This window comes from Aspergillus candidus (assembly GCF_002847045.1).
Source record: "Aspergillus candidus strain CBS 102.13 unplaced genomic scaffold BDW47scaffold_84, whole genome shotgun sequence".
Taxonomy (NCBI): domain Eukaryota; kingdom Fungi; phylum Ascomycota; class Eurotiomycetes; order Eurotiales; family Aspergillaceae; genus Aspergillus; species Aspergillus candidus.
The window spans coordinates 50,777-77,493 of record NW_020194089.1 but is presented as its reverse complement, the minus strand read 5'-3'; the positions used below and the strand labels follow the sequence as shown (position 1 = coordinate 77,493).

Sequence of the window (26,717 nt, the reverse complement as noted above, 5' to 3'; positions counted from 1 at the left end):
TTTTTTTCTTTTCTGTTCCCGTCGCCTGGAGTAGATGTGCTGGTTAAACCTAGAGCAAATGATGCCACTGCCTTTTTTTTTTTTATTATCTGCTTTACGGATCCGTAGTATGATCTATCCAATAGCTGGGTCATCCACAGGGAAAAATGAACTTGATACGACTTTGTCACTAGAAAAGTAATTTCTCACATCTTTGTAAGATGTATCTTGTTTGTTCTGTATAGGAGTTAATTACAAATAAAGATGCCGCCCTCTTGCATGGAATTATACCAGTCATCTCCTGACAGCCGTGTAAGGCACACAGTACTACCAGGCTGTTTGTGGAGTTTTTCAGCACCCCTTACTTAAAATGTTTTGCCAATCAACATTAGGCAAGAGTGCAATTATGCCTAAGAATTCCATGAACGATCCCTTAAAGAGCTGCCATCTTGCATCTGTAACTGGTCCAAAAAGAATCTAAACTTCAAGAAGGCTTAATGACTACTCAATCAATTCCATTGAGAGTAACACATAGGTGACTGTTCAAGGGATTTCTACCTCTGGCCATCAAGAAACCGGTACAGAATCGGATATTCAACAAGAAGGGGCTGTGGCGCAGTTGGTAGCGCGTGTGATTCCAGTCCAGGAACATCCACAAGGTCGTTGGGTTCGAATCCCACCAGCCTCATCCTTTTTTTCTTTTTCTTTTTTTTCTTTCTTCCCATATTTAGTTTCTGATTTACATTCTCTTTTCTCCTCCGACTTTTTGTTTTGCAACCGATCCCTTCGCTGGGGAACACAAACAGTACCCGGTAGACTCGGTGATTATTTTTCCCACACTACGAGGTGTGCGACATGCATGTAGTATACTGTCAACTTTCGTGCCTCGTGCCCTGTCTATTGTCATTGATTGCAGATCTCCAATTGTTTAACAACTCATGTATTCGATTTTCTGGAGCATTGTTGGCATTCTTTTCATATATCTCCCTCCTCCCACTATCAAATTTACCGATCAAATGAAATCCTGCCAGAAATGCATCTTGACTTATCATCTACCTATGATATTGTAAATCGTGACGTGCTATCGAGTGGTAGTTTTATGTAAACAGTACCAACTTTTCCTGTAATCCTGCCTAGGAGTACCGACGTTGAATCCTCAGGCAGCAAAGGGCCTCCGTTTCCCCACTCAGGCCTGAAATTCACGCAGTCAAAGCATCAGGCCTTTCGGGAGAGATGCATATCGGCTCCGATTCGCCATCAACTACGTGCTTCCTGACATCCAGCAGGCAGAAGCGGCGGCAGAAAATGAACAGTATCAATAGATATGTTCAGAGTAGAAACCCAGCCTGCTCCAGATGCATTGTAGTGACTATAGACCCGAGTCGGAGGTGAGTTGAGAGTTAATAGGAGGACTGATAGACCAAACCACTACTAGACAATCATATCAGGCAGGTGTATCGAAGTTGAGCAAACGATCGACAGATATTGACTGGGATAGGATACAAGGAAGCTACTTTCGATAACTTCCCCCACTGTCAATATCTGGTGAATGGCGGATGATTGTATGCTCACAGGTGCGTTAGTCCAGCACTTAGACGTTATGATCCTCGACGAGCTGGTCAACCTTTTAGACATTCTCGAATTATTTTCAGAAGCTGCACGACAGTTCGCGAACTATAGTTGTTCGGTTCCCCATGACTGCGACTTTGTCAATGTTGTTTGTGGAGAGATCATCATCCTGCATCGGAGCAATCTGTCGGCCTGTGAAAAGGGATTCGAAAAATAGAAGCTATGTTATAGCCTAGGAGGGTGGCGTAGGACTGCCACAGGCACACATAAAAAGCGCCTATTCGCAAAAATATTCATGTCAGAAAGAAGACAAATGATGAGATTCAATTGGAAAAAGAAGGGAGAGCGTAGGGTACGAATGAATGAGACTAATACAGCTGAAGCAGACATAAAGAATCCTCGATGCACAAGTAAGGGGGATGTCGAGAATGTTGTGACACGCATCCTTACTAGTATATGGCCTATCATGTCTGAATCGATATAACAGCCCTATAGTTGGAAGAAATGCCAAGCCGGAGTGGTGATCTTGAACCATCAAATGTGGTCAACGACTCGGCCCGCTTATCTGGTATAAGGTAGTGAGTTCTACACCGCTGATTGGCTCTACCGCGAAGCTTACTTGATCGTCGCCTTCTGGCCTGAGGTTGCTACCTAGTATCTTTTTTTTTTCTTCTTTCTTTGTTCAGTCTTTCCCCTCACCGCATCATCCCAATATATTGACGATCTCTGAAAACTACATCTTCTATTCACACAAGACCGCTGCAGAAATGGAATAACACACGCCACCCTCAGTTTAAAACCACCGAATCCATCTGAATACCAATCAACCGTAACCGAATCGATCAGAAGACGAGCCAATACTTAACACGGCCTCGTTACCGCGCAAAAAAAAGAACTTTACCGTGCCATCAAAACCCTCGCTTATACTCACACTACCTTCTCATTGGTCTCAATAAACACTCAACCTATACTACACCAGACTGTACAATGGACATACGTGCAAGATTGAAACCAATCAAGTTTTTCCAAAGTCCATTGGGGTAGTGGTACACCTCAAAAGAAAGGAGTAGGCACGAGGTCTGCTCGACCATATCATCCGACTTTTCCCTACATAACGCATACGACATACCCCCCAGAGAGACAATCTACAACCGCAAATTTTTGCCCCTTGCTTCAGATAAATCGCCCAAGTTAGGGCTGGGCGATCGCATTACATTTCCGTGCCTTGAGGCCGGAACAGCCGATATGATCATGGCTCGTATGTTCTGTACCCTGTCAAGTGAACTGCCCTCAACCCTGCACGACCAAGCTCCCCTGTTAGTCGCCTTGATCTGTTATCTGACATGTTTGTATAGTCCGGAGGTGGCAGGATCTTCTTGGTCGAGGCATCATGGCGCTGCTTCCCCCAGCCAACTTTCTCACCCTTCACTATGCTTATTTCATAGCCGTATCCATTGTATGCAGCGTCATATTTTGGGGCGCATCTACACCTTCCCGCAGCGTATCGTACGCGGACTCGCTGTTTATGTGCGTCAGCGCCATCACCGGGGCTGGTTTGAATGCTGTATGTCTTTCATTCCTATCTCAGATGTTTGAATACGGACTGACCTTCCAGGTGGATCTCTCTACACTGAACACCTTCCAACAGGCTATTATGTTCATGCTTCTCATTGCTGGGCATGCTATCCTGATCTCGATCACCGTCTTGATTGTTCGGAGACGGGCCTTCAAGAAAAAGTTCAAAGGCATCTTAGAGGACCGTGACATGAGACGTACAGCTCCCCGTGATGTCGTCACGCAAAGTGGCGAGGCAGCTGTTGACGTTGAGAATCAGAGGAAGACACAGTTCGCTCCCCCGGTTGCTGTGACCGAGGGGCTGCCAAATCCTCGCAACGATGAACACATCCACTGGGCTGATGATGGGGATGCGATTACCTTGGCGAGCATGCAGACCCGTCAGAACCAGCACCACCATCGAGTGTTCCCCATGGTGGGAGTCGGCGCGCGGCTGGATCTGAACAATCATCCGCGAGACGCGGCCCCAAACACGCCCAATAATGACGAGAAGGAGGAGCCCCGGCTGACAGGCGTCCTCTCGGGATCACCAAACAACCCTACATCGGAGGCATTGGTTTCACGGAACTCGCAGTTCCACGGCCTCACTCTGGAAGAACGGGAGCAGCTCGGTGGGGTGGAGTACAAGGCCTTGTGTTTCTTGTCCGTAATTGTTCCTCTGTACTGGGGAATGTTCCTTATCATCGGTATTATCGGGGTGGGATGTTGGCTGGAAGTAAATCATCCTGATATACCTGGGAGAAATGGCCTCTCTCCATTCTGGACGGGCGCCTTCTTCGCCGTATCGGCTTTCGTGAACAGCGGAATGGCGCTCTTGGATGCGAACATGACTGCCCTGCAGACCAGGTTCGTTTGACGCTCGGGACATCCTTTACTTTCAGACACCAACTGATTGACTGTAGCGCATACCCACTGCTCACCATGGGATTATTGATTCTCGCCGGTAACACACTCTATCCGTGCTTCTTACGCCTCATCATCTGGTCAATGAGGAAGATGGTCCCGGATCGGCCGTCGTGGGCGACCTGGAAACTGACCCTGGACTTCATCCTGAACCATCCCCGGCGGGTAAGTACAGGAAACTCATTTTTTCACTCACTAGAGCTAAGGAACGATTTAGGTGTACACGAACCTCTTTCCACGACGCCATACCTGGTACCTACTAGGCACAGTAATCATTCTGAACGGGATCGACTGGGCCGGCTTTGAGATCCTCGCGATCGGCAACAAAGCACTCGAGAGCCTCCCCCCAGGCTACCGCGTCCTCGACGGATTATTCCAAGCTCTAGCCGTCCGCGCCGGCGGATTCTACGTCGTCACGATCGCCGACCTCCGACAGGGCCTACTAGTCCTCTACGTCCTAATGATGTACGTCTCAGCGTTCCCCATTCTCGTGACAATGCGAAACACAAACGTATACGAGGAGCGCTCGCTGGGAGTCTACGCGCACGACAGCCCAGCCCACGAGACCAACCCGTCCACATCATCCCCAAACGCTCTAATCGACCTAGTCCGCCATCACCTCCTAGGCCGTCAAGACGCAGGCACAGCCGAGTCCTCGCGCGGCTATTTCGTGCACCAACAGCTCCGATCCCAACTCAGCCACGACGTGTGGTGGATCGCGCTGGCTGTACTATTCATCGCCATCGCCGAGGCGCCCCACTACACCGAGAACCCAGTCGCCTATTCGACCTTCAACATAATCTTCGAAGTCGTCTCCGGGTACGGCTGTGTGGGCGTCAGCGTGGGCTTCCCCGGGAGCAATTCGTCGTTTTGCGGCTCGTGGCACACGGTCAGCAAGCTGATCCTTGCGGCTGTTTGTCTCCGTGGGCGCCATCGCGGCCTCCCTGTTGCTATTGATCGCGCTGTCATGCTGCCTAGTGAGTCGCTGGCGTGGGCGGAGGAGGAAGATGCTGTGTTGAGACGGGAGCAGACGCGTACGTGGGGGCCGGAAAAAATGCCTGTTGGGGCTGCTTAGTGGGCTGATTGAGGTGGGATTTTTTTTTCTCTGTTCAAAATTGCAATTCTATTTGGTATATTGTATGCTAGTCTTTGATATTGTTGTCTGATTGAGTACTTGAGAAATTAGTCGAATCGAGTTTGCGTGTGTGCACAAGATTAATGGAATCCATCAAGATCTCAGAGTTCTAAATCAGGATTGCACATTTGCAAATGTATGAAGAGGCAAGCATATTACAAGAAGAGTATATGAAGAATTGGCAGAGACTTCATTCGCAGTCAGACGACGATTGCAATCACTTATCCACAGCACGCCAACCTTCAATAAATCAAAAGTCGATAATCCTACACCGAGCTCAACACAAACATGTGTGCAAGTCCACCACGAGAAATTCAAGTCCAACTTTTATATTGACAATATAACATATAAATAAACGTACCCCACAAACCACAGGGAATCAAACACAAATAGGGAATCAACAGAAAAGTGTCGGTCTACCTCTACTCATCTTCCATCTCAAACTCCCCCTCATCCTCATCCTCACTCTCCAACTCCTCCTCCTCTTCCTCCTCCTCATTCTCACCATCAGACGAACCAGCCTGCTCATCGCCCTCCCCATCCTCACTACCACTAAACCCATCAATCATCGCCTCGTCCTCATCGTCCTCCTTATCAGCTGCCCGACGGCGCTCATCCTCGCGTCGTCCCTTCTCCAACACAGCAGCGCGCTCCTCCCGCAGCTTCCGCTGGGACTTGACGAACGCGCCGAGCGGCGTCGACTCCCAGGGGAGGTCCTTGAGGAAGGTCTCGACCTCGGCGCGGTTGCGCGGGGCGTAAGAGACGGACGCGCGGCGCTCCTCGATGAAGCGCGAGTTGGCCTCCACCTTCTGGATGAGCAGCAGCACCATCTGGTTGACCTTTGTGTTCTTGTTGCCTGAGGCGCGCGCGCTGACCTGCTTGAGCCAGCGCTTGAGCGCGACGACGACGGGCACGGACAGTTCCGGGAAGGCGATGTGCTTGGTCCAGAGGACGAAGAACTCCGAGAGCAGCTCGGTGACCTGCTCGCCGAGGCCGTCCTGGTAGACGCGGGTGCGGAGGTAGGATTTGGGCGCGCGGATGGTCGTCGAGAAGTCGAGCTGGCGCAGGGTGCTGGATTTGGGCGACTTGCGCATCTCGGTGAGTTGCAGGACTTCGATGAGGGCGGAGGCCAGGGGGATGTAGGTTCCTGTGGAGCGGGAGAGACGCAGGAGGGCCCGGACGAGCTGGAAGCGCAGCGGGAGGTATTGCGCTGTGGGGATGAGGCGCATGGCGCCGAGGGTGATCTGCACGACGGGGTAGATCAGCGGGCGCATGGCGGATTGTTTGCCGGCTTGGGCTTCGACGAGGCCGTCGCAGTGTTGCGAGAGGACGCGGGACCAGAAGTCCAGCGAGTGCACGTATTGCCAGTTGTAGATGGTCTTGTAGGAGTCCTTGGAGGGGTGGGTGATGCTGCTGCGGAGGTGCATGGCGAGCTGGCGGATGAAGTTGAAGCCTGCTGTGTAGGAGACGTTCTGGTCGATGCCCCACAGCTCTGCGGCGGAGTTCTTCATCAGGTTCACGCCGGCGAGGGTGTGCACCGTCGTGTTGCGGCTGCCCTTGATGACGCCCTCGTAGGTTGTCTTGAGCACGGCTTCCCTGATGCCCGCGTCGCCGATGATCATCAACCGGCGCAGGAGCAGGAAGCCCGTGATGCGGGTAACGTCGGTGGTAGCGACGTCGGACCAGATACCCACCACCGTCTTGACGAGCACCTTGAGCAGCTTGCGGAACTGGAGGAGGTAGGGCAGCATGGGCTCGATGGCGGAGAGCGTCAGCTTGAGCGTCTGGGCGTCCGACAGTCTGCTGAGTAGCTCGTGCACCGACGAGACGTACGATTTGATGAGCGGGGTGAGCGTCTTGAACTTCCTCGAGTCCAGCGACACTCTCACCTTGCCGGAGGCTGACTCCTTGACGGGGAGGTGGTGTGCAAGCACGCGCGGCACAGTGCCGAGGGCCGTGACAAGCACCTGGTGGTACACATCAGGATCCGAGATGGAATATTTCTGCTCCTGCTGGTCGGCATCGTTGAGGTATGCCGCAGCGCGGAAGGCCAGGACGGTCTGCCGCATGGCGCGGATCGAATGTTGCTCCTCCATCAACTTCTGCCACTTCTTGACCATCGGGATGGTCAGCGTATTGTCCGTCTCCATCTCCTCCTCCTGCACGGCCTTCTTCTTCTTCTTCGCCGGGGCTTCCTCCTCGCCTTCGCTCAGCTCATCAACCTCCGACAGGTCACCATGGTCGCCGAAGTCGAGAAGCTCCGCGTCGTTCTCTTTCAGATATTTGTAGAATGCAGGATCCTTCTCCTTCAAAGCCTCTAGCTGACCCAAGTGCTCCTCGATCCCATCGGATCCGCTAGCATCAGAGTCTGCGGCCTCATCGTCGTCTTCCTCCGCACCGCTAGACGCTTCCTCATCACCCTTCTGTTCCTCGGATCGCTTTCGTTTCCCGATCTTGGGCGTGACGTCCTTCTTCGACTTGCCCTTCTTGGCCTGATCGGGCGTGCTATCTGCGATGTCGAAGCCGCCGGCGAAGAAGTCGTCGACGTTCATCTCGGAGAAGGAATTCTTCTTCTCATCGTCTTCACTGGCGTCACCTGCGTCCTCTTGATCGTCTCCTCGCGACCGGGCATTTTCCGCTTTGCGCTTCTCCTTGAGGTGGTTGCGTTGCTTGACCTTGGCGTGGGCCTTTCGTCGCTCGAGGGTATCCTTGAGGTGTTTCTTTTCAAATTTCTTGGTGGATTTCTTTTGAGTACCAGCCATGATTGTCAAATAGCTATCCGTTCACCCGGACAGCAAGGGAATCATACAATCGGGTGGATAGGGATAGGGGAATGAGATGTATGGACTGGGACGGGGAATGCGATTTCTTTAGGCGGAGAGAAAAGTCCGAAAAAAAAAAAAAATCGAAGGGTCCGCGGCAGAAAAAGGCGGAGCCGATCCGCCCGATCGGGTGACCGCCTTTGGCTCTCCGCCTTCTTCTGCAGTCGTTTGCTTTATCTACTCGCTATCACCGGCTTCTATCTCGTTGATAGTGGAGGGTTGATTTGTTTTATTGGACTCCATCTTGCGTGATGTACACCCAACGCCCCCTGGCATATGCCCCTACTCCCTACAGCTACACCCCGAACCCGGCCCGGTCGGCCTCCATCAATCTCGACGAGGTACGACTTGTCTAGTCTCTTATTACGTCTGTCCTCCGCTCACTGCCCCGCAGGAAGTCAAACTCGCATCCAGCTCAGCACAGCGCGACCTGTACGAGTCATTAGCAGAAATATACAGCATCATCATCACACTCGACGGCCTCGAGAAAGCCTATATCAAAGATGTCGTGACGGAGGCCGAATACACGGAGACCTGTACCCGGCTCCTGAAGCAGTACAAGTCGAGTCTGGGCGATGATACCGTCGCCCGCGAATTCGATGACCTGGAGACGTTCAAGCGGACATGGGGGGTATGTCTTCCTCTTCACTTCCCAAATTCGTAGCGAGAAAGAGAACCCCTCCGTTACGACTTCAAGAGTGGTAGCTCATAACAACCTCTAGTTGGAATGCCCCCGCGCTACCGAACGCCTCCGCATCGGTCTCCCGGCGACAGTCGAGCAAGCCACGCACAGCGCCCCCACCGCGGCGATCGGGCCTTCAGCGTCGGGCACCGTGGGCGGCACATCCGGTAGTCTGATTCTCACGGCTACGGAGAATTTCATCACTTTCCTGGATGCGCTGAAGCTGAACATGGTGTCGAAGGATGCGCTGCACCCGCTGCTGAGCGAGGTCATCCAGTCGGTCAACAAGGTGACGGACGGGGATTTCGAGAACCGGGGCAAGATCATCCAGTGGCTGATTACACTGAACCAGATGCGGGCGACGGAGGAGTTGAGCGAGGAGCAGGCGCGAGAGTTGGCATTTGATATTGAGCAGGCTTATCAAGGGTTCAAGTCGACGTTGGGTTAACTGTCGTCCTTTATATGGAGGGAGCCTTTTGTTCTTGATACCTGGAGTTATGCGGAGTCTACTAATACCCTACCATGATTTTGTATATGTGTATAATAGTTGCAATACAGAAGATAATCCCACATGAATTCAACGTCTTTAAACTTATGCTAGAAACCGAAGGAGATCGGATCTTTGGGCCGCAGCGGAGCCGACCACGGAACGCCGCGCGCTGACCTTTCCCGTTTGGGAAATCACGACTTTTTTTTTTCTTTTGCATATTTTTTCCTTATCCGCCGGCATAAGTGCCAGGCGCCGTTTTGCCACGGGGCCCCGTGGCTATTCATATCAAGACGACAGTGGGCGTGTTTACCTCTCCATACTCAACAACCTTCATCCACCCCGATTGACTCCTTCCAAGCCTCACCGCCATGATCAGTGCCGATCCCAGCGAGCCACTTCACGGTATGTGCGCTGCTTACTCTACGATAGTGGGAGCGATAATGGTACTGATAAGATCGCAGTGCTCGACCTCCCCCAAATCTACACCAAACCGTCCGGCACCGAACTCCTCCGCGCCCTAGACGTCCTAGCGATCAAACCACGCAGTTTCACTACCCGAGCTGCTGACGAGCCGGAAAAGGCCCAGACTGTCCTGCCGGCGGGCGTCACTCGGTATCTGACGTCTATCATTTCGAGTCCGTTATCATGGTTGGAGACCGATGAGCTCCGCGAGGCGGTTTGGGATGCAACGGGTGCGAGACTGAGCGAGCGGTCAGGGCGAACAGGTACCCACCATACACCACCTTCATCTTTTGTTCCGCACCGGGCGATGGAGTGTGTTATCACGGTCTAACATATCGTTGCCTATAGCAATGCCTTCCATGTCCCGCGTATTCACAGTCCCCAGCCCATGGGGCGAAGAACTCACCCTCACGCTGCACGAGCCCTCCCTAACAGCCGACAACCTGGGCATGAAGACGTGGGTGTCGTCGTACCTGCTCTCCCAGCGCCTGCACTCTCTCCTCGAGCCCGCACCGCAGCTGGTTCCTACAACATCTACAACGCCCAAGACCAGCGGCGACCGCACGCTGCGCGTCCTCGAGCTCGGCGCAGGAACAGGCCTGGTAGGCCTCAGCCTCGCCGCCATCCGCGGACACTCAGCCACAGTGCATCTGACAGATCTTCCCGTGATCGTGCCCAATCTCGCGCACAACGTCGCGCTCAACGTGGAGATGTTGGCGAAAACAGACGCCACCGTTACGACGGGCGTGCTCGACTGGTCCGTTGACCCCGACCCGTATCCCACAGCAGACGACCAGTACGATGTCATCCTGGTGGCGGACCCGCTGTACTCGCCTAGTCATCCGCGGTGGTTGGTGAACACGATCGGCCACTGGCTTAGTCGCGGGCTCGACGCGCGGGTCGTCGTCGAGATGCCGCTGCGCGATGCGTACGTGCCGCAGCGGAGGGAGTTCCGGGAGCTGATGCGCGAGCTGGGGCTCGCGGTCGTCGAGGAGGGAGAGGAGGTCGGGTACGATGATTGGGAGACGGCGGATGGCGGGGCTCTGGCTGTTAAATGCTGGTGGTCTGTTTGGGGATGGAGCGAGAAGCTTTAGATGGTTTTTCCTTTTTTTTTCGGCCGCTCACTATGATTTCACGAGGTCAACGATACACGATAGAAAGAAGGACTAGATTGATAGAATACTAGAATAGAACCTATCATTCAAAATTGTTAGTCAAGAAGGCATTAGTGCATCTAGTTTATAATTGCTATGGCAGAACAACATGTGTAACGAAGATATATCAAGAAGAGGGGTTGTCGAAGTATGAAGAGATCAGGTGGTCAGTCCCATGAAACGAACGCCTCATGATGAAATGCGCGTGCCTCAGGCAGACATGCGACGCCACCCAGCATGGCAATTTATTGAGCGGCTTGAACATGCATGAAACATTCCAACACTCCACTTTATACATTATTTCCCATATAATCTTGAATAACTCACGTCGACTCTGTATTTATCCCCGCGATATATCTCCAGACGCACATTCCAAAGAATACACTATCCAACGACATACATATCCTCCACAAAGCAAGAAGACTACACCAACCGGCATCATGGTCATAGGCCTCCTCACACTAACAGCCATACCGACGGTGACGGGCTGCGCGATGGGCGTCAGCGAGCAGCGCAAGGCCAACGAGCGCAAGAACGACGCGCGACGCATGGCCAAGTTCCACATCGACGTGGAGTGCAGAGACGGTGCGCAGACGGAGGAAGATGACGAGGTACAGGGACGGAGATTGGTACTACGGGCTGATCAGAAGGTATGTATAGTTGATTTCGCCGCGCTATCCCCCTGTTCTTGGCTTGAAGCTGTTATATGTATGACGATGAATATGTACAAAACTAACAATATTCCAAAGGTCTACCTCTCCGACCCAACAGTCCCCTCCCACACAGCGACCACATTCTACATCGAATACCCCGAGCTTGAAGAAACGAAGCACCTAAAGCGCGGACTCGGCCTGGTAACATCTATATCAGACAATCCGCCCATGCTGGGCTGGATCTACGTCAACAAGGACACGCACGAGCTGAAGTTCGGGAACCGGACGGACAGCGTAATGCAGATTCCTGCGCCGTGGGACTGGACGGACGAGGAGCGGACGGTGACGCTGGAGGATAAGAAGAGTTTTTTCGCGGTGGAGGAGGATGGTGGGGGGTGGGCTTTGTATTTTGATCGTGATGGGGATGAGTTGGAGAGGGTGCTGGAGGAGCAGGGGAAGTTGGAGAATCGGTTTGCACCGGTTGTGTTTAGGAGGAGGTTGATTGAGGTGCCGTCGGCGTAGGGGGTGGTTAGGGGATGGGATGGGGAAGGACGCGATGGTGGTGATGATGATTATAACGTTATGAAATGATGGGATTATGATAATGATATTGAAAAGAATTGGGAATTCGTAATATGTTTAGGGCGTCTTCGTAAGCTCTAGCCTTTCCATCTCTTTCTGTGCACTGTACAGGACGAAACACCTAATCGTCTAACCCGCTCCACTCGTCGCCACTGTCCTTATCCGTGACACCCTGGTTCTGGGATTTCCGGCTGCGACTAGCCGCGATAGCAGCCTTCTTGTTGTTCTCCATGCGCCGCTCAAAGCCACTCTTCGTACTGATTCGAGACTTGGCGCGCTGCTTGTCGTCGTCGCCCGTGGACTGGGTCTGCCGGGCCTTGACGCCATGCTTTTTCAACTCCTTCCGACTCTTCTTGCTGAGGTCCGGCAGTGAGTCGAGCAGCCACTTCTGCACGGACTTCTCGCCCTCCGTGCCGCGCAGCTTCTCACTAGCGTCGATGATGTTGGCGATGCTCTTGACGTACGGAATATCCTCCTTGGTATAGTATGTCACTGCGATGCCGCCTTCTCGTCCAGCGCGACCCGTGCGGCCGACGCGGTGGACGTAGGCTGCCGCGGAGGTGGGGATATCGTAGTTGACGACACCGTTGATGCCGCGGAAGTCGACCCCGCGCGCCAGCAGGTCCGTGGTGACTAGGATCCAGATTTCGCCTTTGCGGAATCCTTTCATGATGTCTGATCGCTGGCCGTCGGAGAGGTCGGAGTGGAGGACGGCAATACGGGACGAGCCGCCGGCTTCGACGGGGATGTCGTAGCGCAGTTCGGAGTGCAGGGCGACTGCTCGTTGGATGGTTTGGGTGAAGATGAGGAATGGAGGACGGAGGCGGACGTCGGTTGCTGACGCTGCCGCTGGGTGAAGGAGCTGTCTTAAGCCCAGCAGTTTGCCCTGCTCCGTGGCAGCGTAGATCAGTTTGTGTTGGATGTTGGGGATGGCCGAGTCTTTCAAGCCGACGACGAGACGGATAAACGGGTAAGATGTGGTAGCGCCAGATGCCTCTTTGCGCTCCGCGATGGTCGACTTGGTCAGATCCTCGATGTTTGACCCCATCGTGGCGGACCAGAGACTTGCGCGGAGCTCAGGATGTGTGCATGCGCGCCAGATATCGAGGGTTTGGTCGCGAAACAGGGGATCTAGGAGAACATCGGCTTCATCCAAGATCAGACTCCGCACCAGCGGCAGCGCGGCTACCGGTTTGGTCTGGTGGGCGGAGAGCGCATTAACCAGTTGCAGCGGTGTCGTGACCAGGATGTCGCTTTTCGTGACGGCAGCTTTCGCCTTGGTCTTCTTCTCCGGCTTCTCATCGTCTTCGGATTCTTCCGATTCGGAGCTGTCCTCTTTGAGAATATCTTCACCATCCCCATCACTCTCCACCACCTGCATACCCTTTTTCATCAGCGTGATCTTCACGCCAGTTCCCTGGACGAGCTTGCGCCCTTCGTTCACAATCTGGCTGGCAAGCTCCTTAGTCGGAGCCACAACGACAGAGAGAATGCCCCGTTCTTCCGAGCGTTCATGGTGATGTCGCACGACTTTGTTGATGGCCGGGATCAGGAAAGCGAGCGTCTTGCCGCTCCCCGTAGGCGCAACGACCAGCAAATCCGGCTCAACAGGCTCCCCAGTCCCAGAAACCTGCGCAGTAGCACCGTCACCCAACAAAAGCGGCAAAGTACCCAGCTGCACCTCCGTCGGGACCGAAAACCCCTGCTCCGCGACATTCTCCGCCAGGCGGCGCGAAATGCGATACTTGGACCGCAGCTCCTTGAACGACACCAGCGGCTGCGGGAATAACCGCCGGGCATTCTTCTGTTCCTTTTTAGTGAGCGTGCGGGGAGTTTCCTCTTTCTGCTTGCTCTTCTTCTTTTTCTTCTTGGGCTCCTCAGCCGGCCGCGCGGGCTGAATGTCCTCGAAATCGCGCATATCAGTGACCTTAATCTTGTGCGCATTCAAGATCGTCCGACACTGCACATCATCTATAGCGTCGCCGGCTTCATTATCGGACCCTGAGGCGGCATCCTCCTCGTCAGACGGCGGTTCGTCGATCTTTTCTTTCTTCGCCGACGAGGGCTTCCCCGAACCGAAAAAGTCTAACTCGGCGTCATGGGCGTCGTCTGCGTCGCGCGCTTTGGAATCACCGTTTCTCTTTCGCTTCGTACCGTGTAGGAGCTTGTCTGCTTCGGAGTTCTGAAAAAGCTGCGGGTTGGCGGCCTTGCCTTTGGACGGGAGGGTGGACGTAGTTGTAGACGGCGTCGCACGGCCTGTTTTCAGTTTGGTGGAGCGCGTCAGAAGCTTGAACGCATCCATCTTACAAAACCGGTGGGGGTCTTGGAACCCAAACGATTCGGCGCAGATAATGGTCGACTACTCCGGTTGATAATCTCTAGTAGGAAGTTGTCATTAATTAATGTCGCATAGAGTCGACTGGTAGTGATTGCGGACGGCAGTATTTTTAGCAGGGCAGAAAAAAAATGTCACTCCGACATTGAAATTCTTTTCCGCACGGACCAATCAGTGTCCGCGAGCATCAACTTTGATCTTTGGACAGCGTTTGAGCAGTGCAGCCCATTTTTCTTGATATATTAGATAGTGTATTGTATACAATTGTTTTTTTTTTAGTAGAGTTTGCACTCTGCTACTTGATTTATGGGTACAACTGCCATGGGGATAGTCGTTTTCTCGATGTGAATGGCCTGTAACTTCATACTTGCGACTACATTTCTTACAGGTTTACAGAGAACCGTGCAAACAGCACTTCGTACACGTTGCGTAGAAACAAAGGAAAGGTCTATTTCCTGATAGTACAGGCAACTCCATGCCAACCTCCACACACAGCCCTCGCTCGCCGGATCCCTCGAGAACCCAGTCATAATAAGACAACCAGATACCCAGAGATCTCCAAAATAACCTCAGACAATAGTTATATTCCATCGTCTATCATACAATAGTACAGGACACAAGGGAAATAGAAAGGGGAAGAAATGACTAAAGGAAAGCGGGGGAAGGAACAAGACGGGGCCAGCACGACTACTCAATCACGCTTGATTTAGTGGTCGCCGTGGTGCTCAGCGTGGCCCCGGTAGCCGACAATGTTCATGCGGCCGATCATCTCGCCGACAGTGAAGAAACCGATGACCTCGGCGGCGGTCACACCCGCCAGGGCGATCTCCTTCTTGCTGGCGCCGCGGACACGGGCCAGGATGTCGCCGGGTGATACGAAGTTGGCGTTCTTCAGGGTCGCAGGGTTGCGGAAGCCGTTGATCAGAGGCTGGAAGTACGACTGGAAAGTGACCAAGTTCCTGCCGAGCAAGTTGCCAGTTAGCGGATGGTTTATGGTTGCGGTCTTCGCAGACACTCACGGGGGGCTCATGTTCTGGCCACGGAAGACGAGTCTGGCCAGCTCAAGGCCGACTTTCGAGTAGTAAAGAGTGGGGGGTATCATGGCTGTCCAGTACGATGTGGTTAGCAATGATGGACGAAAAAAGATGGAAAAAGGGCAGGCAGGGGATGGCCTGCAACACACAGCACACAGCCGATGAACAGATTCATCACCCCGATGTCCTTCACTTTCATCGAATGACCGATATCAAGAGAAGTAGAACGGGAGACTGCTATGAACAGAAAGTAGAGAAAGAAGGGTCGGCTTACAGTCGACGAAAGAGATGACCTTTCCGGTCCGGCCGCCAATCTTTCTGAGCGACTGGGCAGCGCCAGACAGGGCGGGACCGGCGGCAGAAGAGACACGAGAGAGACCATCGGAGGCCTTGGAGGCAGCGGACTGCGCAGCCTCACCGGCCTTCTCGGAGGTGGAGGAGGCGTGCCTCACGGCAGTCCTCCGAACGAGGAACTGCGATTGCCGGAGCACTGCACGGGACGCCGTGGCGGGCATCTTGAGACCTCTGAAAAATGGAAAAGTGTGAAAAGAGGGAAATGAGTCGAGAGACAGGACACGGGAGTCCAATGGAAGGTAGGTCAAGAGCCAGGGACACAGAGTCGTCGTGCAATTGCAGAGAGATGGACTCGACTGAGATAGGATTTGATTTCGGGAAGTTCAGGGAATGGCGCCTCAGGTAATCAGATCACGTGCAGAGATCTCCTCACCCGGCATTTTCTCACTGACCGCCCCACAGTGTGTTCATGTTCACGCTGCAAACCCTTGATTGGAACTTTTATACTAGAACCGTCTTGTTGTTATATTGACTTTGTTGATAGATTATGCACTCTATCTTCTCAGTTGATATGATATTTTCATCACTTCACACTAAAACTGGCAATTAATCAAATAAAACAGTACAACCTTACACCGCCACTATAATTAAGCCTGTGATCCCGAGCCACCTAATAAAACAAAGGCATATAAACATTGTGCTCAGAAGTATGTGGCAGATGTGGCGGTACCCCCCAAAATAATTCTAGAGAATCCTCAACAATTTTGTAGGTCGATTTTTCTTTTGGGAATAATTTACATAGGACGTTTAGCTCAATTACCTAATAAACAAGGGGAAGTCTTGGATATCTTATAGTAGGTGACAGCCTCAGGTAGAGCGCAATTTTTACAGTGGTCTTTGAGCCTCTGGTATAGTAAACTGTCACTGCACTAAGTAGGGGGGCCAGTCAAGTAAACATCCAATGCAATGGAAGAAACAATTTTGCCGTGTTCAATATAATTTGATAGACACCTTAATCATGCAGAGTCATAATGCAAGGAAGTCATGGTAAACAACGAACGTGACACTGTAAGATGCCCATCTAAATATGTTTTTGCAGTTTTCAACAGAATAGAAGTCTGAAACAAGATAAACTTTAAGTTGCATTAAGAAATTACTCGGCAACAAAAGATATCATGACACATTTGAGCCTTCTCAGTAACCCTATATCCAGTACGACACTTTATGTTCAGAATAACTTCTGGCAATACGACTTCTTTTGAGTATGATGCCAGGCTCACTTTGTTCAGGAACAACATGGAACTATTTCATAAATCTGTTCTACTACCTTCGGCAGTAGTGTCTGATCACTACTGTCTTCAGATTCCACGGAATTGATGAATTTTTTGTAAGAGCAGAAAGATCACTCCTGGGAAGTGCTTTCAATGTATGTGACCCAGTTAGCCAACACTGTGACAATGTCTATGAATGTTTTCAAGTTAAAAATAGTTGATGTCCTTTACAATATCTCGCACCCGCAGGTATAACTGTTTCTATCGGTTCTTCCACCACAACTATGTGGTCAAGTTTAACCCTAGCGTATATAACAGCGCCAAGTTCTAGTCTCTGATATATTTCTTTAAGTAGTCTTTGATTTTCGGAGCAATAATTGGATTATCTCTCACATTAAAGTTTCTTACATGCTGACTTATAGACTCTATTGCCGAATATTCCTTTGTTTTATGAAAGCGCTGGGTAGAGACCATTATGACCTGACACCACACACGACCATTTAAGTACCAATCTATTAGGTGAACAGAGTAATCCCTAGCAGTAAAGCACCCCCTCCCAATTGCATAATTTGTGGATAATTTTGCAGCAATATAGCCACCCAGCCTAGCCAAGGAATAGATCCCTTGACAACTCCAATAATCTCTTCACGATCAACAAACTCCTTGCCAGCAGGGTAGAGCAATGTGTCGTCCACGACATTATTGTCACCCTTCGTCATGATACCTTGCCTAGGATCGATATCGCTTAGTTCCAACCCTCCGCAGTAGTACTAGTAGTATCCATTGATGTCAAATCCGCTGAATACGTGGCTCTTACCTCATGGTATCTAGAACCACCGTTCGAACAGCACGGTGGACCAGTGGAAGCGGTAGTCCCTTGAACCAGATAACTGGAATCTCGCCGACTTGGATCCAGGATTGTCTATTCCTTAGGAATAAAATATCGCCGCGGTTGAAGGCCGGGGACATTGACTCTGAAATGACCACTATTATGGGATGCGTGGAGCCGGTGATGATTGTCAACGCTTTCCAAAACATGAGAGGAACCGTTAGAGCGAGTGAAAGCCTTAAACATAGGCCTATAATCTTCCGAGTATGCATTTTCAAGGGAATCGTGGTTGAAAATATGTAGAATGTACGAGCACAGCCGTCTAAATTTAGTGGGAGGAAAGCTGCATTTATAGTGCGCTTGAGGCTTTGGGGGCCAGATATAAGCCCCAACTAATGGGGTTAATGGTAACAAGTAACGTTGTTATTGGCAGCCTTGCCCTCCAAACATCAGGATTAATGATGTATAATCAAATTTTATGAAGTTATATAATCTTTAATCAGATTTCCGCAAACACTTTGATCTCAGTAGCTACGTCGCTTCAAGAGTCTGGATGAGAGCGAAAAAAATATAAATACATATATAACACCAGCACCTGATAGCCTTGCCCTTCATGTCTGCATTTTGTGAGCAACACAGTATATCTTCCCATACTCCCACTTAGGAACACTCCAAAAGGAAAACGCAAACACACAGTGTGCCCAGCAGCTGATACAGCTTGCGAGCTCTGCCCGTATACTCTTGTGTATTGTGACCGATTTGCATCCACAACTTGGTCACCGCCGTCTCCCCAACCGTAGCGACGGCGTTAATCAAAATCCAGAAGATATCTTTCCAATAGCCACACCACATAGTTTGCCGGGTGACCAGCGCATGAGCTAGACAAGTAATGCGGCATCTCGCTTCTTCACGTAGCATGAGGGCCAATGGGACGGTGATCTCAAAGAACAACTGAGGGGTGATTGGCGTAGGGGTAGCATTTGACTATCACTGGTTTTATTGTAATAGTCCCGAAAAAAAAGCCGTCAAGGGCATCAGAGTTGGGCAATATGGTGACTTCATGTGAAGAGAAATGGCGGATGTATCCCTCTGATGCCGTTGCGGCAAGATATAAAAGGCATGTTGTTTCCCCAGGTCAAGATCATTCAAACCAGCATACTCTTCAGAGTTATTCTACCACCAAAGAGCCCATTACTCAGTTATATGTCTTTTTCCTCTTAAGCTCTTATATATCTATCTAATTTCTCTTTACCCCTACCTCGAACATCAAAATGCGTGCTTCCGCCCTTGCCGCTCTTACAGTTGAAGCTATCTTCTTCACGATGCAGTGCCGCTCAGCTTTGTTTGCTGCAGGACTAGGAGCCTTTGCTGGCATGCTGGCCGGAGCAATTGCGGCAGCCGATAGTGTCATGAGAGGCATGGCGGGCGGAGCAATTACTGGCGGGGTTGGCCACATCCCCAGAGGCAACCAGCGTGCCTACCTGCCTCCTGGCGTAAGGCAAGAGTCTTTCGATCTGTGGCAGGGCCAGATAGACGGTGCCCAAGTGAAGTTGTCCGGCCATCTTCCCGATAGTAAGTCTACGCCATAAGCGCTTACCTCGTGCTTTTCCGGTATCAATCCATACTAATCCGGATAGGCGTGCGAGTTGACAGTGTCCCTCCGGCTTGCATGGTTCTTGCTACCGTGCTTACCGGCAATCCCACCCAGAATAAAGGAACCGTCCATGTCCCTATTAGGTCGGCAAGCCTTGAGTATCACGGCCTGGCACAGAATGACTTGAAGCAGCTTGGTGAAGCCCTCAAGACCAAGGATCTCATGTAGTGAAAGCCAGTATTCTCTCTGCGCTGATCTGACAGATTTTATGCAATTCTGATATTTTTCATGTTTTTGCTTTTTGTCTGACATGATCTTTTCATGAAGCGCTCCGATTCTGGATCTGCATGCTTTTGATGTGTTCGTGTGCATTGTTTTGTCTTTCATGTTACTCCTGTCGTCTGCATGTCACTCTTTTACTATTGACTAATAATATGCATTTTTGTTCTTCTTCTACCAGTCGCACGTGTCGCAATAGACGGCCCTTAATATAGTCCCGTTTGACGGTCAAACAACTGACAGGCAGTGATTTGTTCGCTTAACTTGCTCTAGCAACCGCCTCCTATTCCAGTGAAGGATCCTTGCAGGAATATTAAGAACCCATATAGATTTGAACCTTCCATCAAATCGATCAAATCTCTCGTACATATTGCAATAACGTCTAGAGATGGGGTCGGGCGAAATCCGGTTAGGGCTTTGTTCGGGCCGTGGGGCGTGGCGGAGCCGACCCGCAGCCCTATATGCCTAGCCCGATTGCTTCGCCAACCGCTCGACATCCCGATCCGACCCAATACGTGTGGCCTGTGCTTAGTTGGCTGTAGACTCACGCCTATTTGTCCATGGTAACTTCATGCGTCTGACTCGCGGCTAGATGCTCCGTTTGGGGGCCGAATACACTAGCGGTAAAGAATACTTAACTGTTTCGAGCCCGGACAGGGCGCCGCGCGTGTTAATGCTTACAGTCTTTATTTCAAAATATTCTACCCCACTAGGGTTTTATTTGGTATATGACGTACATGGACTTTCAACGGTGAGAGAAAAGCCCCTCATCCCCAGGGAAATACTCCGCAGAGAGGCGGGATATGAAGCACGGGCGGACCGCGGGAGACTTTTGGTTAGTGCCATAAAAATAGCCTGACGCTGTCTTTAATGATACCATCAAACAAAGTTGGTGATACTTGTTCATGTGTGAACAGCAACTTCCAGGGCTACATATCCATACCACGAGACATAACACACACAACAATGGAAGAGTTAACCGACCTCAAACAACCCATTGCCATCCGCAACGAGTACATTGCGTCCTACCCAACAACCATCTATGTCAAGCAACATAAGAAATCCAAGAACAGCGCCGACGAAGACATCACAGTATGGAAAGAGTTAGACGGTAGCAACAAGAGCCCGGAAGAGAGAAAACTATTCGTCATCGACAGGGAGTCTGCACCGTTTACTCAATACCGCTATTTCCGCGATGCTTCAAGCCTTCCACTTTTCGAGCTCGCGCTGAAGAAGTCTGGCGTGACGTGGTTTGTCCATCTTCCGGGTGGGAAGGACACATCGGAGTCGATAGCTGCGATCGCTCCGAGATGGAACCCGCTTAAGAACAAGTTGGATGTCTACGTGAGGAATTCTGCGGGGGACGGGGAGGAAGTAAAGCTCAAAGTTCGCGGGCAGGATTTGTCAAGGTCTAAAACGCATGTCTACTTCAAGGGGGCGTTGGTCATGACGGCCCTGAGAACGAATGGGCATGTATCTCCCACCGAGCTGGAATGGGAGGTTCAAGTTACAAGGGGGTTGGATGTTTCGCTGGTACGTTCCTCGTCTCCTCAAATTGAATGGACCGTAATTAGTCTAATGTTATTGTTGCGCAGGCATCGGTGATTATGGTCGTCATGGCCTATATGTTGCACATAACGGCTGCGTCTTCGTACCATGGAGCTGGTGATTCCCGTGCAGATGGTAAATGATATGCAGTGGTCATTGTGGAAGCTTGCGTACCTTGGAGAGAATACTCCTCCTCAAGTCGGACTGCTTAGATTGTCTCCCGAGTTAAATACCCGTGATTATAACCCCTATGGGCCTATGGGGGACTATAATTCATGTAGTTTGCATTGCCAATTGTTTCTTATTTTACCCAAAGAATTTCTGCATGACAATTCGCCGAGAGAACACTAGAATTAGCGCTGGCCAGCGCTGGACTGATCGTAAAACCTAATCAGACATGGACGCAACTGGCCTTGACTTTGAGATTTGGATCTGTGCGAGGAACAACGTAAAACGGTAAATTATGACGATATTGATGATTATGAAAAAGTTGCAAAAGGCTGCAAGATTGCAAGACAAGTCAAGATACATATAGTGTGGGAAACTTTCAATTTAATCAGCCAAGGTGATCTCCTGGGTCATCTCCTGGTTCTAAGCTACATTCCGGCCGCAGTAGTACTCCCCTGGATCTGTTAAAATAAAGCATTGAGGGTATCAAATAATGCAAGACCCAGACTTGAACTACCCCAATTATACGGCGCCACGATAGTGTAGTTTGTAGACAAATCAAAGGGAGACGGGGAACTTTAGATTATGTGTATATGACTATCGCGTCAAGAAAGTGAAAGACATGACTGAGATACCCACTTGGCCCTTATGCTAGATAGCTTACTAAACTGGGCAGATGGCTTCTATGATATAGCTATATCTTAATCATCTCTCTATCGTTAGTGAGAACCGTTTGAGGATACTCTTTCTGCATTGATACAGTAATTAAATAGTGTAAAAAGCCCGTCCCAGATGCTACCTTGACCATTAACTCGCAAAGACATTACAAAGCCCCGAAAACGCCATATCCCAGAGACCCTTAACCCAAGATCAACCCATCAAATCCGGACCGCATTTCTTGACGTATCACCAATAGGATCGCCCATCAACCATTGTGCAAAGGTCTTAAACCCAGATTCATTCAAGAACGTAAAATCATAGCGGTTAGTGCGGCGCACCAACAGCTCCTGCCCATCAAAGTATGCTTCAATGACACGTGGATGCTGTTGATTCAGAGAAAAGAGTAGGACCTGACATCATAATCAGCTTTTTGTGTTGAGGATGCTCAGAAGGAGGTAGAGGTACCGGTGCAACCATATCGTTAACAAACTCCTTCAACTTCAGTTGACCCAACATGATGTGGATGACAGTTAATAGTTCCCCATAAAGAAGATGACTATCATCTACATCAATGTCGTTGTGCATGATGCATTTAATATGCGGCTTGGAGCCATCAGAGACGTGACGTATATCCAATGTGCCAAATTCAGGCTCGTAAACTCGGTATAGAATATCATCGCCAAAATTATAATCGCCAATCCTGGAGACACGATGAGTAAAGGAATATTTGGATAAGGAGTAGTACTGGGGACTTACTGATAACGTAGCCACGTTCGTGAGACCTCTGGGAAGTGAAAAACCAACTCGCCAACGTAAGACTTGAGGTAAATGGAGATCAGTCGCCCATATTCGTTGGACAGAGTTACAAGGTCATTGTCGTATTCTCTGCCAACATATTCCTCTGTTGGCTCTGGCATGTCTTTGGGAGCAAAAGAAGTGAAAAACTTTGGTGCAAGCGAGTCATTGGCATCAAGACTCAGGGGTAGGACTTGAACTCGGTACCGTTTCAGCACGCTTTGATCCAAGATAAGAGTATCCTTTTCCAAGGCTTTGATGTCCCTTTCCATGATGGTGAGTGCCTTGCGGAGATTATATCGATCGCGAGGCTCGACGGGATCCATGGCCATGATTTAGGTATGAATGGCAAGTAGAAGAAAACGAATACTATGACAGGGTCTGTCCACTTTGAGATAAAGAGAAGAACTGTAGTCTTAAATGCTTGCGACTAGCCTAATGATGCAGCATGAAGGGGTGTGGCCAAAGCTCTGGGTTGATGATCTTCACTGATGGTGGGTGGAAACCTCCCAGCGTTGCCCCGCGACGGGTTCAGAGCCAATCAAAGTCGATCCCCGTTGCCGCTGCCACAGCCCTGCCTCACCACCTGCAGGTCCAGGCCTCAATGGCCTCATCCTCATTCTCTTTGTTTGGTATCTTCAATGGCCACGAAGCATCGTGAGCTGTCACAAGTAAAGCGCCATGCACGAGTCTTCGTATTAGTCACTTACTAATTGTGACAACCAGCTTCAAAATATCATGTCTATTGGTCAAGGAGGCGCTCAGTCACAGGAGTCGGGCCAGGTAAACCACCAGACAACAAGGCCGATTGAGTGATATGGAGAAACAGTGGTGCTGCAAATCTTCCTAGTACTCATACGGCATGTTATGTTGCTGAGTATGGCTTACTTGAAGAGGAGTGTTCATGCAAGAGCGGCCCAAGTCATCTAACTACACGTTTGCATAAAAGGCCCTGTTTTCTCTGGGACCATAATCATAGGTAGTGGTGTCCTCCTTCGCCAACTTTCTTTCCTTTACGATCCACTCTGTTCTCTGCGATAAAACACACCATTTTTCAACATGATTGACCCATCCACGCCCGTCCCAGAGACACATAAGGAATGGCAGGAGCAAGTTGACCTTTTGGGACTGGCACCCAAACCATCCATGATATCCAGTTGAAGTCGGCTTCACATGTCTTCAGGGAGCAATTCCTACTACTCCGAGTGCTTTGGAAAGTCAATGCCATCTCTAGATTACCGTCTTTCCTCGACTTGAACCATTGGCTGCCAAAAGCCAGCGAGAAGTTGGAGAATCTTCCCTCATGGAAGAAATACTGCCAAAGTTTCACGGGCTCGATCCCCGAAGGGACATTTGCACCAGCCCGTCATTATCAACTGGAAGTTTCTAAAACAAAACAGGATTATATTACCGGCAGTGTTGTCTTCACTCCCAAAGTTCACATGACTCGTTCCAAGACGCAAGCCGCACAGCCTTCGATCCGCCAACCGGACTTTACCGCCGCGACTCCTCCTCCGAAGCCCATCCAGGGTTTCGAAACACCCCGCGTTGATGACGAGGAAGATACGAGTTACCTAGGTTCTTCGTCGCTGCCTCCATCTCGCTACAGTACTGTCAGCCCCGATGATGAATTCATGTACCCCCCAACGAAAGATGAGCAGATTGTAAATACAGCTCTCCTGGTCTTTCTTGATTCTATCACACTCCACTTCGACCTTTCTGTTGGCTGGTCTCCGCACCGAAAGCCTTTGACGGCGGAATTTACCAACGCAAATTTCCAAGCAAGGACGGACGGCTACCTTGCCGATCGCAGTGAGGATATCAAGGCTATCATAGAAGTTAAGCCGGTACTCAGGCAGACAAAAGAACCGCAGATTCGCATACAAGAGAGTCATCAGATGGTGGCTGGCTTACTGGAAGACTACAAGTCATCAGTCCCCGCATGTCGGAAGAAGCCGTAAGTGAACGTTTCGACTATCATTTATTACTCAACCCCGAAGTAGCACTGACTCGGCAGATGGCAGTCGTACTATTATATCACAAGATAGGCAGGAGATCTATATCTCTGTCGCTAAGTACAGCAATGATTACATCAACTATCTCCAGACCGGGGATATGAGCAGCGATCCTTTCATGGTGATGCATCAATTTGGTCCCTGGAACATTAACGATGCCTCTGCCATGTCCAAACTAGGCCCAATTCTTCTAGCGATCAGCCTTAGTGCCCAGCATTACTAGATGGAAAAGCGCCTTCTTGATAGTTGTCCTGCTTCTTGCTTTTTGTATTTATCCTTTTGATCCGCTAGTACTAGTATGAGGAAAGGAGGTACCACTTGGCTACAAAAGATATCATGACACTTTTCCACTTGTAAGTAACCTTTTACTGTGGCATAGCATTTGTAATTATATGGTTTTCATCATCACTTAAGCTCCTCATTTAGCTTTAAGACCTCCTGGCTCGGGAGCATGATTTTCAGTTTCTTTATCCCTGGCAAGGCCCATCCCAAGCACATACATAACCAAGAACATACCAGCCGGATTTCAAAGGAGTCAACTAGTAGTGCCAAAGCCTAATCTTTTTCTCAGTTCCGCTGTTATTACGTGTATCCGGATCACCTGGCTGCGCTACTGTACCTTCAGTTCGAAATTTTGATCACGTACTCCCCCACTGTGTGAAAAGCCAAGCTGAGTGTAGAGCCCATCCTCGGATTAATGTAAGACACTACGACACTACGTTAACTTGCATTTCTGGGAAAGATAGCTTTTCTTGAGTTTTTTGGTACTAGATTAAGAGCACTGTGACGTGTCTCACCATGGTGATATGTTGTAATGCAGAGTGATCATATAGTAATATTTAATAATTCAGTCATATGACCACAGGTAATATATTCACTTACTTATATTGGTCACTTCTTAGATACTAGAAATGATTATAGATATAGGTAGACTTGCGCCGCCTTAGAAGTGAAGGACTAGGCTAGTGAATCTGATCCAGGAAAGCCAGTTGCTTTACAATTAGTTTGCATGAATGATGAACAAATTGGGTGTTTCTTGTAGGTACTAGGTGACAGAGCTTGACCGACTTTTTAATAATAGCAACCATATATCAGCATAGTTAACTTGCAACAAGAGTCAAAGGCGTGACTTGTTTAGAAAGAACAGCCCAAATGGGGGCTATGGTAAGTACATTATTAGTGACAGAATCCATCACTGTATTCTCACACTTCGCCTTCGATAGACAAAAGATGCACCTCCACTTGGATCCACGCCACGTCATTTTAAACATGATGTACTGTACATCGTTGTACTCTCCACCGTCCACGACAGCTTCAACGCCGTTAGTCTTGGTCTGACATGGTTGTCGACGGTACCGCACACGACCATGAGAGATTGAGATTGCTGTGGGTTCCCGAATGAGTCTTTCTGTGAGACTGATACGCATCGTTAATGCCCTGCTTTTGAATGTAACTCTCTGTTCCACGAAAACATCATCCCACTGCTAGATGGTCTCTGCAGATTTCGAGGCTCACCTAGCCTACGTCAACCAACTAACTGGGTGGAATGGGATTCACAGTAGAACAGTGCCCTGGTGGGACGAGATAACCGGCCTTGGAAAATGCATGACCGACAGCGCAGAAACATGAAGAAAGCTTGCAAGAAGCGACGGTCAATGTCCCCTTTTTGTCCTCAGTGCCCCAGTAGACGCAACTGTTCAGAATTAAATAAGGGTCTATCAAATATGGTAATTGCGAGTCATGGGGAGCTTTCTTGTATTGAAGAACATAATTTCCATATTGACTGCAGTGGCTTTAGGGTTATCTAGGCTGATGGGATGTGGTAAGTGTATAGCCCGCGGAATACTATGGACTGGTATCAATCAGTGAGCAAAATGAGTGAAACACAG

General features: G+C 50.1%; 9 protein-coding genes and 1 non-coding gene across 10 annotated transcripts; 5 read left to right on the top strand and 5 right to left on the bottom strand.

Moving 5' to 3' along the window:
• The first annotated feature begins 583 nt into the window (after positions 1 to 583).
• On the top strand, positions 584 to 667 carry BDW47DRAFT_t149. The gene has a single exon. It is a non-coding gene; the product is annotated as a tRNA-Trp (tRNA).
• Positions 668 to 2,266: 1,599 nt separating this feature from the next.
• BDW47DRAFT_113638 (putative potassium transporter) lies at positions 2,267 to 5,241 on the top strand. Its single transcript, XM_024814464.1, has 5 exons — positions 2,267 to 2,806; positions 2,904 to 3,112; positions 3,164 to 3,969; positions 4,026 to 4,191; positions 4,244 to 5,241. The coding sequence occupies exons 1-5, from the start codon at positions 2,794 to 2,796 to the stop codon at positions 5,099 to 5,101; spliced, it is 2,052 nt and encodes a 683-aa protein (XP_024667650.1). The 5' UTR covers positions 2,267 to 2,793; the 3' UTR covers positions 5,102 to 5,241.
• A 270-nt stretch (positions 5,242 to 5,511) lies between these two features.
• Positions 5,512 to 8,012, bottom strand: BDW47DRAFT_113636 (mRNA-binding ribosome synthesis protein NOC2). The gene has a single exon (XM_024814463.1). It carries the CDS (start codon positions 7,921 to 7,923, stop codon positions 5,584 to 5,586), a length of 2,340 nt encoding a protein of 779 aa, XP_024667649.1. The 5' UTR covers positions 7,924 to 8,012; the 3' UTR covers positions 5,512 to 5,583.
• Positions 8,013 to 8,234: 222 nt separating this feature from the next.
• Positions 8,235 to 11,946, top strand: BDW47DRAFT_121059 (S-adenosylmethionine-dependent methyltransferase; the record flags this gene model as incomplete). Its single annotated transcript, XM_024815572.1, has 7 exons — positions 8,235 to 8,324; positions 8,378 to 8,614; positions 8,706 to 9,103; positions 9,585 to 9,880; positions 9,966 to 10,666; positions 11,194 to 11,421; positions 11,521 to 11,946. 7 exons carry the CDS (start codon positions 8,235 to 8,237, stop codon positions 11,944 to 11,946), a joined length of 2,376 nt encoding a protein of 791 aa, XP_024667648.1.
• Positions 11,947 to 12,084: 138 nt separating this feature from the next.
• rok1 (RNA-dependent ATPase ROK1) lies at positions 12,085 to 14,426 on the bottom strand. Its single transcript, XM_024814462.1, has one exon. The coding sequence runs from the start codon at positions 14,306 to 14,308 to the stop codon at positions 12,128 to 12,130; it is 2,181 nt and encodes a 726-aa protein (XP_024667647.1). The 5' UTR covers positions 14,309 to 14,426; the 3' UTR covers positions 12,085 to 12,127.
• Positions 14,427 to 15,047: 621 nt separating this feature from the next.
• On the bottom strand, positions 15,048 to 15,890 carry BDW47DRAFT_121057 (F1F0 ATP synthase subunit g; the record flags this gene model as incomplete). Its single annotated transcript, XM_024815571.1, has 4 exons — positions 15,048 to 15,300; positions 15,361 to 15,445; positions 15,532 to 15,612; positions 15,650 to 15,890. 4 exons carry the CDS (start codon positions 15,888 to 15,890, stop codon positions 15,048 to 15,050), a joined length of 660 nt encoding a protein of 219 aa, XP_024667646.1.
• Positions 15,891 to 17,455: 1,565 nt separating this feature from the next.
• Positions 17,456 to 18,041, bottom strand: BDW47DRAFT_121056 (S26 family signal peptidase; the record flags this gene model as incomplete). The annotated part of the gene is made up of 2 exons (XM_024815570.1): positions 17,456 to 17,669; positions 17,758 to 18,041. The coding sequence occupies 2 exons, from the start codon at positions 18,039 to 18,041 to the stop codon at positions 17,456 to 17,458; spliced, it is 498 nt and encodes a 165-aa protein (XP_024667645.1).
• A 2,567-nt stretch (positions 18,042 to 20,608) lies between these two features.
• On the top strand, positions 20,609 to 21,333 carry BDW47DRAFT_121055 (tubby C-terminal-like domain-containing protein; the record flags this gene model as incomplete). The annotated part of the gene is made up of 2 exons (XM_024815569.1): positions 20,609 to 21,175; positions 21,238 to 21,333. 2 exons carry the CDS (start codon positions 20,609 to 20,611, stop codon positions 21,331 to 21,333), a joined length of 663 nt encoding a protein of 220 aa, XP_024667644.1.
• A 757-nt stretch (positions 21,334 to 22,090) lies between these two features.
• BDW47DRAFT_113626 (uncharacterized protein) lies at positions 22,091 to 23,271 on the bottom strand. Its single transcript, XM_024814461.1, has 3 exons — positions 22,775 to 23,271; positions 22,484 to 22,718; positions 22,091 to 22,428 (listed from the first exon to the last, which is right to left on the bottom strand). Exons 1-3 carry the CDS (start codon positions 23,143 to 23,145, stop codon positions 22,237 to 22,239), a joined length of 798 nt encoding a protein of 265 aa, XP_024667643.1. The 5' UTR covers positions 23,146 to 23,271; the 3' UTR covers positions 22,091 to 22,236.
• Positions 23,272 to 23,982: 711 nt separating this feature from the next.
• Positions 23,983 to 25,156, top strand: BDW47DRAFT_90801 (uncharacterized protein). The gene is made up of 2 exons (XM_024820195.1): positions 23,983 to 24,770; positions 24,838 to 25,156. Exons 1-2 carry the CDS (start codon positions 24,256 to 24,258, stop codon positions 25,049 to 25,051), a joined length of 729 nt encoding a protein of 242 aa, XP_024667642.1. The 5' UTR covers positions 23,983 to 24,255; the 3' UTR covers positions 25,052 to 25,156.
• The last annotated feature ends 1,561 nt before the right edge of the window (positions 25,157 to 26,717 follow it).

Excerpts from the sequence above, each read along its gene's own strand:
- BDW47DRAFT_113638 (XM_024814464.1), top strand. Across the intron at positions 3,970-4,025 it reads ATGACTGCCCTGCAGACCAG|CGCATACCCACTGCTCACCA; the intron begins GTTCGTTTGACG and ends GATTGACTGTAG. Across the intron at positions 4,192-4,243 it reads TCCTGAACCATCCCCGGCGG|GTGTACACGAACCTCTTTCC; the intron begins GTAAGTACAGGA and ends GGAACGATTTAG.
- BDW47DRAFT_113636 (XM_024814463.1), bottom strand. The coding sequence starts at position 7,923 with ATGGCTGGTACTCAAAAGAAATCCACCAAGAAATTTGAAAAGAAACAC.
- rok1 (XM_024814462.1), bottom strand. The coding sequence starts at position 14,308 with ATGGATGCGTTCAAGCTTCTGACGCGCTCCACCAAACTGAAAACAGGC.
- BDW47DRAFT_113626 (XM_024814461.1), bottom strand. The coding sequence starts at position 23,145 with ATGGCCATGGATCCCGTCGAGCCTCGCGATCGATATAATCTCCGCAAG. Across the intron at positions 22,719-22,774 it reads CGAACGTGGCTACGTTATCA|GATTGGCGATTATAATTTTG; the intron begins GTAAGTCCCCAG and ends TCGTGTCTCCAG. Across the intron at positions 22,429-22,483 it reads TTAACGATATGGTTGCACCG|GTCCTACTCTTTTCTCTGAA; the intron begins GTACCTCTACCT and ends TTATGATGTCAG.
- BDW47DRAFT_90801 (XM_024820195.1), top strand. The coding sequence starts at position 24,256 with ATGACTCGTTCCAAGACGCAAGCCGCACAGCCTTCGATCCGCCAACCG. Across the intron at positions 24,771-24,837 it reads CCCGCATGTCGGAAGAAGCC|TCGTACTATTATATCACAAG; the intron begins GTAAGTGAACGT and ends GGCAGATGGCAG.